The following is a 15,574-nucleotide window of genomic DNA, read 5'->3' on the forward strand; positions in this document are numbered from 1 at the left end:
AAGCAGCAAGATTATGTGACTACTTTTATTCTGAGTTTTTTGAAGTTGAGGGGTTTGACATGCTGCCTGTTCTACTCTGTGAGAGTGAAGATAGGTATTAGGTCTGATTCCCATAGACCTGGGAGTAGCTGGGTTGGGGTATTCTGTGGTGCCTTAGTATGCCATGGTCTGTCTGATCCCTTGGATATGTGCTGATGAACTTCTTAAAATCACACAACCTACCATTACTGTAGGATTGCTTTTTGCAGCATCAGCATCCTTTAACTACCCCTCACTGCTGAAACAAGTATCTTTGAGCTTTTCTCTCATTTGCACCACCATAACACCTCCCCAAGCTTCTGGAGTTCCAGCAAGTACCCTTGTCATAGGGTGATGCTGCTTGGCAGATGAATCAAGGGCCAGAATGTGACACTATATTAAAATCACACTGCCAGTTTTGGTTTTTTTCTTTAATAATACCTCTGTGCTACTCTGATGGTGTGCAAGCAACACACAGTCAGAGTGAAGGGATAAATGAGTGGGGTCTTATGTCCTGGTAAAAATGTCAGTGTAGGAACGATAAAAGGCAAAGCCTCCACAAGTTGGCCACAAAGTGCACACAAATTTTGGAGAGTGTGTGAACGTTTTAGAGAGGAGCTTCCAAAGAGAAGGTTTATTACAGTGATTTTACTTACAGGGTGAATGAGAGCTGGTGCAGATAGAGGAACAGATACCTGAGAAATGAGGGTCAAAGTGCTGGCTTTTGAGATACTGTTGAATGCTAATGGCCTGCTGGGCTCTATCTGGATTCTGCAGGTATGGGATTTGCTCCATCCACCACTCTGTATTAATGAATGCATCCACCACTCTGCATGTATGAATGCATAAAACCAGGAGAGAGCAAAACCCTGTGGTTTATCTCTTCTTGCAGTATTCAGGCAGGAACTCTGAGTCTCAGTGACTGTTTCCTGGGTTTGGCAGTTTGCTTTTTTGATGCATAATCTTTCCTCCTGCATTTGAGATCAGTCAGGACAGACTAATCCCAAGATTAAGGCAGATCAGACGAAGGACTGTTTCCATAGCAGATGCTGTCATGTGAGTGCTGAGTCCCTCCTGTGATAGCGCAAGGCCATAGGGCAATGCAAATGGTATAGTGCAGGTGCAATCCTGTTTGTCCTGAATAACTGTCAACTCCGTTGTAGTTCCTTTTTTCCCAGCAGAAAACAAACCCCACCAAGCATCCAATTAAGCTGACTGAATTGGTTGAAATTCTAACCCTGGCTTGCATCTACATCTCTTCTGAATAATGATCTTCAATAAGGTTTGCGTTAGCTCATGTTTGACTTGTTGAGTAGCAGCTTGCATAATCCTGGAGCCAGCTGCAGGAAGGGACTGTCTGCTGACTACCCCAAGGACTGCCCTGTGTAGCTGCACACTCAACTGTGTTGAAAAAAATCTAAGAGCTACCCTCAAAAATTACTTACGCAGGTCTAATGAGTAAGTCCTCTGACTGAAATTGATACTACTGAGACAGTTCCTTAAAATCACAGCAGTTTATTTTAGTATCATCTTGGAATGAGGCTTTCTACTAAATGGAGAAAACAAGGTTATCTGTGAGGTGTAGCTGTTATTTCAATATTTAGATTGGAAAGCTTAATATCCTTCTGAAACAAAATATAGTTACAGTTCCTATGACAACTGTTTCTCTCTCCTCTGGAGCATGGGCTAACGACAGAATTTCATTACATGGTCATGTAACACGGGGCACTGTGACAGCCTTGTCATCTCCACTCCTCTGTTTGCTCCTAAATAGCATTTAGCTGAAGCCCACTTGTGCAGAACATGAATTGCAGTGACTGACCTTCACTGTGCTTGCTGCCTGCCACCTCTGACTTCCTAGCTTCCCGCTTTTCATTAGTAGGCTCACTTTCTACCAAAATGCAGTTGGTATGTTGAATTTTATTTGACAAAAAATTCTAGAAACTTACTTCAGTGGTAGAAATTCTATACACTGACATTAATTAAGAATAGCATCTTAACAAGTACACAGAGTACTGATCTGCTGACAAAAACTTGTGAGTGTAGCAGCCAAACCAAATTATTCAGCAGATTCCTGTAGTTACTTCTGAAACACATTTAAGAAAAACTATAACAAGTTGAACAGATATATTAAAAGACTTTATTCACAATAGAGAAATTTTTACAAATATAAGTTCTTAAAAATTAAGCATCTTGATCTATTATGTATTCCATAATTTGTTTATATAAAGATGAAAAGACTAAATGGAATATGTACAAATCAAAACCAATTTAAATACATGATAGAAATGGATATGTATGAAGTCACCATAGAAACAGTGAGCCATTGAGCATTGCAAAAATCTGTGTACAACCAGCACATATGCAATACTTATCTCACAAACAATCAAAAATTATTTTTCCCCCATGAAAAAATATGGGTGCCATTTAAAATGATCTACCTCTTATGACTTAACATATACAGATTTAAATGCCTTATCATGCTACAATGAAATGGAAGAAGTATGGGCAGTGTGTTTATGCAAAGATAATGTGTCCATGTCCTTGTCCCTATCTGTGTGTCTCCTCCCTCCCCCCAATAACAAGCAATTTCTTTTGCTCTTATCAATGACTGGGAATACAAAGTGATCATTACTAGCTACTTCCATGCAGCTAGTTAAGTGAATGGGAAATAAAATGCATATTATTTCAGCAATCTAACAAGCAATGGTAAGTGTGGACTGTTTCAAAATGATTGGTCTAACTTTGGTGTTTTGGGGTTATTTAAAAAAAAAAAGATAAATCAATATATTCTCAGTTTATGAAAATTTTTTTCTTACAGTTGGCAGATCTACACGTTGTACAATCTTCTCGTCTACTTACATTAGTTTACAAAAAGTACAGTATAGTGCAGTTTGTACATACAACCTGAATACCAATACCAGTCACATCAAATTTGTGCTCTTTCAAATCATCATAACTCCCACACTGAAAAAAACCCCATATGAAATGTCTGTATGACAAGGAAACAGTCGTGATGCTTCTATTTAAGTACCTAAAACCCAATGCATACACAGTTGTCGGTTTGAAGCCTGCTTTTTGAAACATGAAGAAGACCTATCTGGTTCTCCACTGTTTCCTTTCAGCTTGTTAAGTATCAGCAAGATCACTAGAAACATCTGGGGGAAACAAACTGTGGTTAAGAAAACCATACAGAAGAGGCTTACAAAACGCACTTTTCAAAGACTGTTTTCGTCTGAGCTGTTGCAGTTATTTAATTGAGAGGAGGCCTATAGCAGCACATGCATGTGGTAGGCAGCAGCAGCAGGTGACCTAATAAAGATACCTAAGAAAAAAGTAATTATTATTATTTTTTTGGTTAAAGATGGAAGAGAATTTTTGGTCTTGTTTTTATTCCACAGCTATAGTTTCTCTGTGGTACTTTAGGAGGTGGAAAAAAAAAAAATCTCTCTTATAAATACCATTTCCAAAGAAATACAATGAAAGTATAGTCCTCCAACAGTACAAATTCTGGAGCATCAAAATCAGCAGAATTTCTTCTTTTCACTAGAGGAGAGAGTGAAGACTTCATCCTTGCTTGCTTGGTTTCAGAAAACTACTGTGACATGAGGGAATCCATACTTTAAAATAGAAAATAATAATTGAAAAAAAGGCAGTAAAACAAAAAGTTTTGAGTCTATGTGCTGGCTCCATGAAGCAAGCTTTACCTGCAGATGCACATCCATTTCTATCCCTTCTCCCAGTGCTGCGTGGCCCAGGCTCAGAAGGGCGATGGAAGGATCAGCATTACCTTGCCTTGCCCCCTGCGTAAATGTCTTTGGCAGCTCATGTGGCACATGCCATCTTCTCTGTCTGCAGGGAAAGGAGAGAGGCAGTGCTGCCTGTAAAGACTCCACAATGTGAAGTCTATGGGTCAGCTTCCAGCTGCTATATATAAAAATGTAATTAGTAATTTTTCCTCCTGGCTCCTACCTAAGAAAATGTCCCTTGCAGACCTCTATTAGCATAGGAATAATGTAACTGTAAAATGTAAATGTTACTGCCTAAACAATTGTGCTCCCTCAGCTCGCATGTCCAGCATTGCTAATCGTATCTATCTTACTAAATACCATTAAATATTACTGTTCAGAACCATATATGTTTTGCTGCAGTCAAATCAGGGAATTATGTGCTTTCTCAGAATGAGAAGCCAGGTGTTTCCTACCTGAAATTTATGAGAGTCATCCTGTCATTAAATGAAGACATAGGTAGACTTAAAAATCATGTAAACCACTTCAAACCAGACTTAAATAAACCCAGGAATTAACAGTGTGTCATTTCTTTTTCCCTTTGGTGATACCACAATGCAAAACATTTTTTGGCAAAGTTGTTACCTTTCTTAGTAATCCAGGGCTCTGCTCTAGGGAATATTTTTTAAGCACATTGCATTTCTGTTACTTAAGACAGTGCTGTCAGAAAGTTTTCGTTCCATGCAGCGTAATTTCCTCTCTGAATGACTTATCTTCTTTTGAGGAGCCAAGTTTTCTTCAAGGCATCTGAATATCTAGTTTCGTTCATATATATACATTAAATTGCTTTGTGACAAATGACTATCAAGTCTGGTGCCAAGTCTGAACCTATCTAAATGTTTGCTAAAGTCCTAGAGAAACAAACAAATTGTCTCTGATATAATTCAGCTTCCAGGAAGATGTCATTGAGTATTTTTTTGCCAACCAATCAAATGAAAACTACTGGACTAAATATATAAAGAAGGTTAATATTCCCCTCCTTAGTAAGAAATGACTACCTTATTTTACTCCATAGTAGCTTGACTAAACACGTAAGAATAACACCACTTAGAAAAGGGAGAAAACAATTTATTCTATTACAATATTCTAATCAAAACCTGAAAAACTAAGGTCTGCTGACTAATGTGCTAAATTCATAAAAACTAGTTCAGTCTAACTTCAACATATACTGGAATTTCAGAGTTGTGTCTGCATGAGATGAAAATACCCCTATGTAGACTTCATTGACAATGAAATACAGACACTCTACCAAGTAATAATAGACCCGCATAAGAAGAGGCTGTCACAGTCACAATATTTGTCCTGGATGAAACACAAAACAAATTAACATAGAACAAAAAAAAAATTCAAAAAAAATAAAAGGAAAAAGCTCTTTATACTTAATTCGATATGGCTTTTTGCAACATGGCAAAATATTACAGCTTAAAGCATACATCTCCTCACAGAGGAGAAAAGAATTTTGCAGTCAAATTAAAAGTGTAACAGGAAACAAGTAACATGCAGACTCTCTGCTCTTTTTGGCCGAGATGACACTGCAGCCTAACAGAATCTGTGGAGATGTCCTATTTCTCTTCTAAAAAGTTATTCATCTGGATTTGAGGACTGAGGTTTTATCATAATTAATTTGGGTCCATTAATAAATATTTACTGTTAAAGAAAACAGACTGCAAAACACTTGATTTAAAAATTTAACTCAGGAATTTAAAACCAAATTATGTGCCCAAGTCCTGGAAAGAAATATAAGGAATGAAACAAAGTATAACTTAATCTTCATCTATTTCTGGTTTTCTTCTTTATTCCCATCATCTTTGTGAAGAATAGGGAGAGGATGAGCCTCTGTGTTGAAAACCCAATGTTCAAATGGAAGAAGATCATCTTCAGAAAACAGCAAATACAGGTACCTGGCAAGAAAAAAAGCAGGAAATGCGACCACATCTACAAGTGAAACTACAATAGTTTTCTGGAAAACATATGATATTTCATTTACTTGAGTATTAAATTTTCTGTTGAAATGGCATGACTGCTTTTTTTTTCTGGTCCTTGCAACTTCTTGCACAGCAAAAGAAAACAAGTGAGGAAACCAAGCCAAAAGTTTGTTCATCTCATAAAAAACTTAGGAAATGATGACAGATAATGAAATCTTTTTTTTTTTTTTAACAGACCTTGTGAGCTTTCCATGGAAATTGACTTCTTTTTCTCTTTCTACAGTTTTCAAATGAAAAGTATGCAATACAAGCCTGATAAGTCTACTCAATTTATTTCATTAGTGCTGGCATATATAATTAGATCCTATCAAAGACAGGAGATGCAATTTCTCAAAGACTATCAAGTACCTTTATCAGAAGTAAAGACAGTTTCCAGAAGTCAGGGAACTTAGCTTATTGACATAGATGGGGAAAAAAAAAAAGGCAATTTGGCTTCCTGTCACCTAAGAAAAGCTATGCTATTCCACTCAGATTTTGTTATGTGAATGTCAAGGGTACTAAAGATAAATACTTATCTCTAAAGAGGATACACACAACTACTTCCCACTAATGAAAGTAAACTTTCTTAACTTACTTGAGTGTCTCTGAAAGGAAGAAACTTTGCTGCACATCATCATGGCTTTCATGATTGTTATAAACATCTCGAATGCCAGAATAGCCACCGTCTACTCTGCAGTGTTTTTCCAGTGCCTGAAGCAAGGGAAAAACCAAAACAGTAGTATTAACAAAATGAATCATCTATCAGTTTTTCTTTGTTTTACAATAAAACTAGCCAAAAACAATTGTCACATTTTTTTTGATAAACAGATGAAAACTAGATAAAGCTCCAGATAGAAAAACCTCTTTTTTAAAAGTCACATGCACATGTGTCTAATTTTACATTTAGGAAGAGAAGCAAAATGATAACTGCATAAAAAGTGAACACAAACCAGGTTTCAGAAGGAAAGACATAGGTGTATGAGGATGTAAAGACATGGATTTTCACTTATTTTCTTTTTCCTCTTTTTAGTAGGAGTAACAATAGTCTTTCTCTGCCAAGCTTGTCTATCAGCCTTTGGAGATGACGTTACATATACCTTTCTTGGTCATATTTTAATACTTGAAAATGATTGTGATAGAATTGAATACCATCCTAAAGATCAGTCTCTCCCTTACCACCTGCAAGTCCCTTTAAAATAAGGAAAGGCAACTCTCCATTTTGTATGCAAGTTGTTTGACTTCTCTTTGCAATTATTTCACTTTTCAACAGGAAACACTGATATTAGGCTGTGACTGAATGTCTTTACTGCAGTAGCTATGTTTTTCTTTGCTATGTTTCTGAAAAAGCTTTGTCTGTTACACAAGAGATGGAAAGCCAGTATGTGGCTGGACTAAACATATTTTAGCTGTAACAATAACTGTGTTTTTCTCTAACTAGTTTCCAAACTCTGTATTCAATTAAAAGGTGTAAAACAGATGACTGATGCCTATTTCACAATAAAATGGACATGGATGACCTAAAATACAATTTCTTTTCTGCCCACAGGAATATCCTATATTTTGAAGGAGATTTATAATTTTGAAGGAGAAAAAAGATCAGATGAAGAGTGTTCACAGAAGGGCAAAAAATATGTATCAAGTGCCAGAACTGTAGAAGGTATATACCGTTAGACTATTTAACAGACTTTAACTTTTCTTTATTTTAGATGGGTGTTTGCATTAGAAAGGTTGAAACTGTATGTCTGTGTATGAGCCATAACTTCTTTAAATGTACTGCTATCCAATATCTTATTTGAATATTAGTCATCACTACTTTGTTTAAAATATTAATTCATTTTTTTCTTTATAAATGACCTATTTAACAAGGCCACAAGTATTCTTAGCCTCTTAATTCTTCTCAGTCTGTTTTATAACTCTCTCGTATCATGTAGTATAATGAAGGAATTAGGAGAATCTAAGATGATTATATTTAAAACAACTCATTATTCAAAAACAAATCCAGAAAATGGTATTTTACCCTAAATGATTTCTCGTAATGAAAATGATGGTAAGGATAGTGCATTACTACATTCACTCAGGACTATGCTACTCTGAAACATGATGTTTGCTCTGGATATGGTATTGGAGTAACAACTTTCAGGCAGAAGTACCTGGGGCTTTATCCAACCCCCAGCAGAGAGCCAGAAGGTAACTAGTTTCTCTGTTTCTGAAGTTACTACTAATATCACTGAAGCGAGTACATGTAGATTTTATTTAGAGAAAGATGCTGCATTTCAAAACACACATGGCAAAAAGATACGAAAAGGCAGAATGTATGTCTAAAACAGGCAGAATAACCATTTTTTGATGAAAGATGGGACTTAAAGTCACTAATAATTACTGAGGTATCCATCACCTTCACCTGCTCTAAAGACTGCTAGAGATCTGTGTTTTGCTATGAGTAGATATCCTAAATGTCCTTGATTTTGCTGGAGTCCCTGTAGCTGTCTGCACACATTTAGCTTGCATGTCAGGCTCTTCATAGTTTTCACTGGAGACTATGCTGCCTATTGTATATTTAAAAGGGATTTTTCTTCAGGAGAGATCCTTTTAAAGTATAACAGCCTATCTGTCTTTTCTTATGTGTTTTTAGGTTCTTTCATTTTCCTGGATACTTCTACTAAGTGACAAATAATCTTAAGTTTAAACAAGTAATTTCCCCTGGCTCGTACTCCTTCCCTCTTGTCTACTTCAACCTGCAATGAATTCAAAATGCTGAATCTGTCTCTCAATTTTCAATGTCAAACACAAGATGGTGTTTTTCAAGGCACGGCAGAAGGAGAACTTGAAGGATAAGGCTATTACGCAAGGAAATAATCTCCATTCTAAACAGGGCAATGTAAAAGAAAAGCAAATTGCATTTGCTGTTTATGTGCTCTTAGAGTCTTGTTTGACTTCACTGTAGGGATACACCATAAAGGTACCAGAACACACTACTGTGATGTAAACCAAGGGGTTAACTTGTACCATGTCAGCTATCTGGTGGTATTTGCTTGGTGCAAATATGAAGCATCTTATCTTTCAAAGCTACTTTCCATGTAATTAAAGCACATTCACCAGCAGGATTAGTAGGATGAAAAGACTCTTGGTTATCAACCTCCTTTAACTGGCAGTGATGGGCTTTTTTGCCCCTTACCTGCAGTTTCAGAGTACAGTGATGTTCACAGTGACAGGGGATAGTGGTGGGCAGGAAGAAACAATCAAACACATTTTAAATTAGTAGTTCTCAGAAAACGAGAGTGGCTAAGATCAGTTATGCTAAAGTAATGGAAAACATCAAGCACAGTGAAAACTGGCTGACAGTCTCAAATGATCATAAAGGGAAAAAACCAAAGGAAGTGCTACAAATTTAAAATATGTGCCACATTTATAATGCAGAAAGGGAGGCTTTCATGAGCTAAGCTGATAAAACCTTTCTGACTCAGTAACAGTGGATATTGCTGGTGGTCATAACTGTATTTTCTCCAGCTGCTGAAGTACATACAAAATGATCTTGGACTGAAAGCAGCAAAGCAAGTTTACAAAGAAAAAAGGGCGAGGCTATAGCATATTTTTAGTCGACAAAGTTAGAGAATAGACTTGTTGGAGAGTTTAGAAGTCATGACTCTAGAGCAGCCTCCTTTTGTACTACAAGGGTAAGGGGAAACAAACCTAATGATTTCTTATTGCCAGAGTAATGACTTGAAAATGGACATGAAATACCTGAAGAACAACTTTTTTTGGGCAAAACCCAAATGGTCTGATTGTTACCTCTTTTTTCTTGTTTTGGTCTCAGGTTCTGTTTAGTGCAAGAGGTGCTGGTAATTAAACCAACTACCTTCAGTGGTTGGGGACTTCCCCAAGAACAAAAAGGGTGAAGTTACATGCTCTCTGGGGCAACATTAAGGAGCAAGAGGGAGCAGAATTTATGAAATAGTTGTGGTAAGCTATCATGAAGTGCTGGAACAAAAAACATTATCAGGTGAAGCTGTAGTACTATAAACATCAAGGGAGAAGAGGAAAGAAAAAAAATTGAAAAATATTTTAAACCTTCAACTGTGACTGTATAACTTCAGTGAAGCTGTAAGATTTCTTTTTGTGAAACACACAGCTGCACATTAGGACAGTGGAAGATGGGCCCCCTGCAGAATGGGACCAGCTGCATCTCCCCCACACAAGCTGTAATCCATTACATTAGAGCCAGATGAGAGTAACCACAAGAATGTTAAACAAGGAACACATGGGGAGTGCTACGAAGGTAAATGAGCGTATAAACCTGAAAGAAACACAAACAAACTGAACCAACAGGGTAAAGAATAATAATGAGGAAAACATTTCAATTGTTTATAGCAGTGTTATCAGTGTGGGCAGTAACAATGAGTCAGGAAAAACACCTCCTGGAGAAGGAACATTTGGAATTGCTGAAGCCTGGTGGGATGACTTCCATTTATGACTGCCAATTATAATCTGCCTGGGAAGATTCCAGTAATAAAATGTGTGCCTATGGGTGGTGTTACCAAAGAAGAAAGTAAGGGAACAGCCCTCTAAATTAGAGGTTTTAAAAAAACAATTGCTTTGGAATCATTAACTCAGAAGCATAGTGTTTCAGGACCACAGAGCCAATACCTGAGAGAGGCAAATATAATGCCCTAAATTAACTACAGTCTACCTAGCTGAATAGAGTGCTCACTGCAGATACAGAGTGATTGTGAATATTCAGACAAGAAGTTTGAGAGTATAAGTACACTTAATGCTATTAGCCTTTTTTGCAAAACAGATTTTGCCTTTAATTCTTCAAGAACATCTGATTACTGAACTTGAAATGCCTTTTTTTTCACAATGCTCAAAAACATTTGCACAGCATTTGCAATACATTCAGTATCTCACATGGTGAATACTGAATACATTTACAGATCTTGGCTGCTGTTGAGGGAGTCAGGTACATGGAGTCATAATCCAGTACGAGCTCTCTGGTGGGGTCCCTCAGGGCAAAAGTCTACATGTTCTAGCCTTAGTATAGAGCAACCTTCTACAACTAGCAGTGTAGGCCCCTCCAAGAAAGTTGTAATCATACACTCATACACTCCTAGAAGCAAGAGGTGTTGGGTAAACTGACAAAAAGGACATTTCTGAAATCCTGGAAAGCAATACCTCTGCACAAGAGAGGTTGCTGTGCAAAAAAATACCACACAGAGGTGTAGTGGTTTTTTTTTTCCTTTTTTTTTTTTTTTATTTATTTTTTTCTTAATTATACAGAGCCACAAAAATAATGTCCTTTAGCTTCCTGTATTTCCTATCAGACCTCATATAATTTAACATGGGTGACATCAATGTGAGGAGGAAAGTGAACTCTGTAAGTGTAATGGGGACCCATACCTAGAGGATGAAACATGGTAAATCTAAAGGCTCTCATCCCTAGCAGTAAGAGTGATTAACCATTGAAATAAGGGAAACAATGGATTTGGCAAGCTAATTTTTGCCTTATGGACTAGCTGCCCTCTTGGAAGGCTTGGGCTAAACAAACACAAAAGAGCTAGATTCAGCATTACTGGTTGAAGATCAACAGTAATTTCTGTGAGACAGAAATTTAAATCTAGAAGAGATTGCTATCATTTATGGAGTTTTGTCCAGACGATCTATGCTTTTTGAAAGTCACCCAGTTTTTAAATGTTCAGTACTATCTACTAATTCATCCTGGCCTTCATCACCTTAACTAAAATCTCTTTCGTAAAATTACTGTTGAAAATATATTTCATAAAACTTATTTCCATGTCGAAGGCTTAAATCTGACACACATCTGCACTTTCCATTCACATGCAGCAATACTCAACATCTTACACAGTACGTGCAAATGTGACTCTAATCCTAGAAGTATTTAAGAAGGAGAAATCACAAGGTATTTTTCTATTATGCAATACCAGCAGTATTTGCTTTTTGTCAAAATGATCTTAGTTAATATATTAGTAAATGAATCTCTGGAAATTTGAATTGATATTATTGATTTAAAATAAATATTTACTCTCCAACTGCTAAACAATATCTAGTTATCATTCAATAGCTCACTTAACAAGATGTTAGGATTTAACATGAAAAAAGTCCAATGGAACATTACCTCAACAGCTTCCCATCCCCACTGCCTGTACTTTGGATCGTGAGTGAGCCGCCACATGTACATGTAGGTTTCTATGACTTCTGGTCGTAGGATATAGTATTTTTCATTTTGTCTTGTAGCAATGGCCTCAACACCACCATCAAATCTGAAGGCTTCTGGTCCCAGTTTCATGCCTAGCCAATACAAAAAAACACGCTAAAAATAAAGGTTTCAAATTATGTAACATACCAAGTCAACTAGCCTTTCATGTGGCACAAATCCAGGTTGCCCAAAAGGTAATTTCCTGCACAGAAATCCACTTTCTTTGTGCAATTCTATTGTTTGCAGCATTGTATCAACAAAATTGAGTGTAAAATAGGTTTTTTGTGCATAAAATGTGAGTAACAGCTACATTGATGCATAAATGAACAGGATCCCTCTCTTATTTGTATTCAGAAATTGGCATAGTGAAAAAAGCTGTCATGTTAATTACTACGGTGAGGAGGCACAACTCAGGTGCACAGAAATTATTTATAAAACAGAGCATCCTTTTTTAAAATTACTCTTAAAGCAAAGCAGCATTTGCTCAAAAAAGATGAATAGTTCTCACTCTGCTACAGTTTTCATTCAGCGTTACACAAAAATACCGATGGCTGTCTTCACAAAGTCAAGCTGTGAAGCTAAACTCTGCAATACAGTACTCACGTGTACGATCATAGGATTCGTGGCAAGTCCTCGCAATTTCAGCACCCAGCTCGATGTGATGGCCTGTCTTGTCATTGGGTGCTCCATCTGCTCCGAGAGCAAACATGCCTCCAGCAAAACAAGTGAGATGTCCCATCTTGTGTTCAAGCAGTCCACCCTTCCACTCAGCGATGTACGTCAGCCCCCCGCCTGATTTTCGGATGAGATGGGCCTCTATGGCCTGCAAAAGTACATGATTTCAAAACAAGGTACCAATCAGTAAAGTGTGAAGGACAAAGTTGTCTTGTGTGTTGGCTATTTTTGCTCCATTTTGCCTTTGCTTATAAAATAAAATGGATGACATGAGCTAGCACAATCAGAGTACAGCCAAACCAATGCAGTTTAGCATATATCAGTAATAATGACTAATTTTGCTAAAACTTTGAACAATTTACATGGTACATTTTATAAAAATGTTGGAAAGACCTACAAAATACAATTCAATTTTTGAATTATTTTCTTTCCCTTTCTACTTTGAGCAGTTTCAGGTAATTTCGCTTTTAATAGTAATTAGCCATCACTTGAGTTCTGTGTTTCCCACTTTAATTCTGACTTAAAGGATATGGTTATTGATATAATTTCATGTAAACTATATGTAGACATAACTCATATTCAAAACACTTGACTCAGTGCGTGCACTGAATGATCTCAGACCTCTGAGTCTAGATGGCATTCCCAAAGTTCCATGAGTTTCCCCTCCCAGACTGAAATCCTCTACTTATCAATAAAGAGTAGGGTCTCACTGAGATTTCTGGAAAAAAAAAATCTAAGCAGAATAAAAATATACAAATCTAGAGAGAATTAGAAGTTGGTGATGCTAGCAACATATGGTCACTGATTACAAAATCCAGGAAAGCAACCTTCCCTTGTGGGAGGAACAGAATTAAAACAGTAGAGGAGATGCAGAAGAGCACGTTAATTAGAAGCCCACAAAGAAAGTAAGCTATTACTCTTTAAAGGGTAATGGAGAGGAGATAAACAATGCTATCATGCATTCAGTTATCCAGCAGTGCTCTGGTTGTTTTATTGAAATCATAAGACACAGAAACAGTACTCGACATGCCTTATACAAGAGAATAATACATTAATAAATATCAGTACAAACAATTATTAACAAAAACGCCAGGATTTTTTTTAAGTGTTATAAAGAGAAAGTAATGATTGTATTCACTTCTTCTTACTTAAAACATTTGCAAAGGTTGTTTCTATAAGCACAGAAAGTCTTCTCTGAAATACTATTTGATGTACTGTTTTTTTCTGCCAAGAATGTCACATTGAAAACTACACTTTGTTTTTCACTAAAATTAGTGCAAAGCACTTAGTAGGGATGTTTTCTGCCAAGATATAGAGTCACTATTAGCTGAGGAAACTCCTCTATCCCTTTGTTTCCTCCTTGATTGTATGTTTTTTAGTGCTAGGTACCTACTGGAAAGCATACCTAAATTTTAAGCTGCAGTAAATAATGACGATTCCTGTGCTTTAAACAAATCCTGCATAATTTAACCGATAAAAAGAGGAATTATGCATGAAAGGGGAATGGTGAGAAAACACAACAATTTTGTGGGAAATAGCTTTCAGACTATTTAAGCATTCTAAAAAAATAAGCTACCTAAAATCAAGTTCAGAAAGGAAAACTTTAATTACATTTCATTAAATATTTCAGCATGGTATGTCCCATCTCACCAAAACAACAATTCTGGCAATAGGTGATAACTCTACTGGCCAGTTAGCTGTTGGGTCAGAATTTATTTAAAAACCAAAAAAATTATAAAAATAGACTGATGATTAAATTTACCTATATTGTATTTTTTAAAAGAAAATAATTACTGCAAGACAGAAAGAAGTAACTGACAGAAATAACAGCAGTGACACACTTTTGAACAATAGTAACTAGACCAGAGTTGATTCTTGTAGTACGAAAATGGATTTTGTGATACCAATTAGTCATTGCAAGTTTTTGCCCCTCTTTCGGCTTAAGCTTCAAGCTCAGGCTGAAAAAGACAACTTCCACTTGAGAAATTTTAAAATTATTCTAACAAATGGGTGTTAAGAAACTAACAAATTGATGTTGATTGATGCCAAGAATGTCACAAAATAAAAATATATTTCCAATTTAAGTATTCATGTTTCGTTAAGCAAATCATCTTGGTTTTATAAATGGGTCCTATTAAGAACTAGTACATATGTCTATTAAAAGTTATTTTATTATGTAACCAATCTTACTTAAAGCTATTTTTATTAGGTAGTTATTTGATATATTACAGACTCTCAGACTGCCTTGTCATACTTTGTAAAATCATGGGTCCCTGAGTGCTAGATACCAACATATATGCCTTTATTAATGGCATGCCAGGTCACTGATCATTTTTACCCAGACATGAAATCTGAAGTTTAAGAGTTGGATGGAAGGGTAGGGTTACATTCCCATAGGGAAATGCTACTTGGTATCTGCAGTGCTGTGGGTGCAGTTTTGGTAGGGAAATAAAGTGAGTAAAACAAATTATTATAAAAGGACAATAGGTAGTATGTTGACAAAGATCCACCCAAGTGAAAAGTTCTGTCTGGTATAATTAATTTTGCATTTCATACTTAAAATCACTTTACTTTTATTTTTATCTAATTATGTACTCATTCAAAGGGACATATTTATTTGAATTGCAGCTCTATTACAAGTTGCTCGCCACCTACAAGTAATTCATTCCTGCACTGTTTGCAGACCAGGTGCTGGGATGGAGCACTCCTATGAGGAAAGGCTGAGAGGATTTGGTTTGTTCAGCCAGGAAAGGAGAAGGCTTCAGGGTGACCTAATTGTGCCTTCCAGTACCTGAAGGGAGCTACAAGAAAGATGAAGAGAGACTATTCATAAGAGCATATAGTGACAGGACAAGGGGGAATGGATTCAAACCAAAAGAATCATAGAATCATAGAATCAACCATGTTGGAAAAGACCT

At 36.5% G+C, this 15,574-nt stretch overlaps 1 protein-coding gene across 3 annotated transcripts in view; it reads right to left on the bottom strand.

Moving 5' to 3' along the window:
- Positions 1-2,144: 2,144 nt before the first annotated feature.
- MAN1A1 (mannosidase alpha class 1A member 1) overlaps positions 2,145-15,574 on the bottom strand; it is a 148,380-nt gene continuing 134,950 nt past the window's right edge. For all 3 annotated transcript variants that reach the window (XM_027634313.1, XM_027634311.1, XM_027634312.1), the window contains 4 exons: positions 12,585-12,804; positions 11,901-12,073; positions 6,366-6,481; positions 2,145-5,707 (listed from right to left, as the gene is read on the bottom strand). In XM_027634313.1, coding sequence (XP_027490114.1) covers positions 5,581-5,707; positions 6,366-6,481; positions 11,901-12,073; positions 12,585-12,804 — 636 coding nt within the window. In that variant the 3' untranslated portion in view covers positions 2,145-5,580. The remainder of the gene's footprint in view (positions 5,708-6,365; positions 6,482-11,900; positions 12,074-12,584; positions 12,805-15,574) is intronic.

The sequence above is a fragment of the Corapipo altera genome, unplaced genomic scaffold, assembly GCF_003945725.1.
Source record: "Corapipo altera isolate COAL_440 unplaced genomic scaffold, ASM394572v1 2b, whole genome shotgun sequence".
NCBI classification, from domain to species: Eukaryota; Metazoa; Chordata; class Aves; order Passeriformes; family Pipridae; genus Corapipo; species Corapipo altera.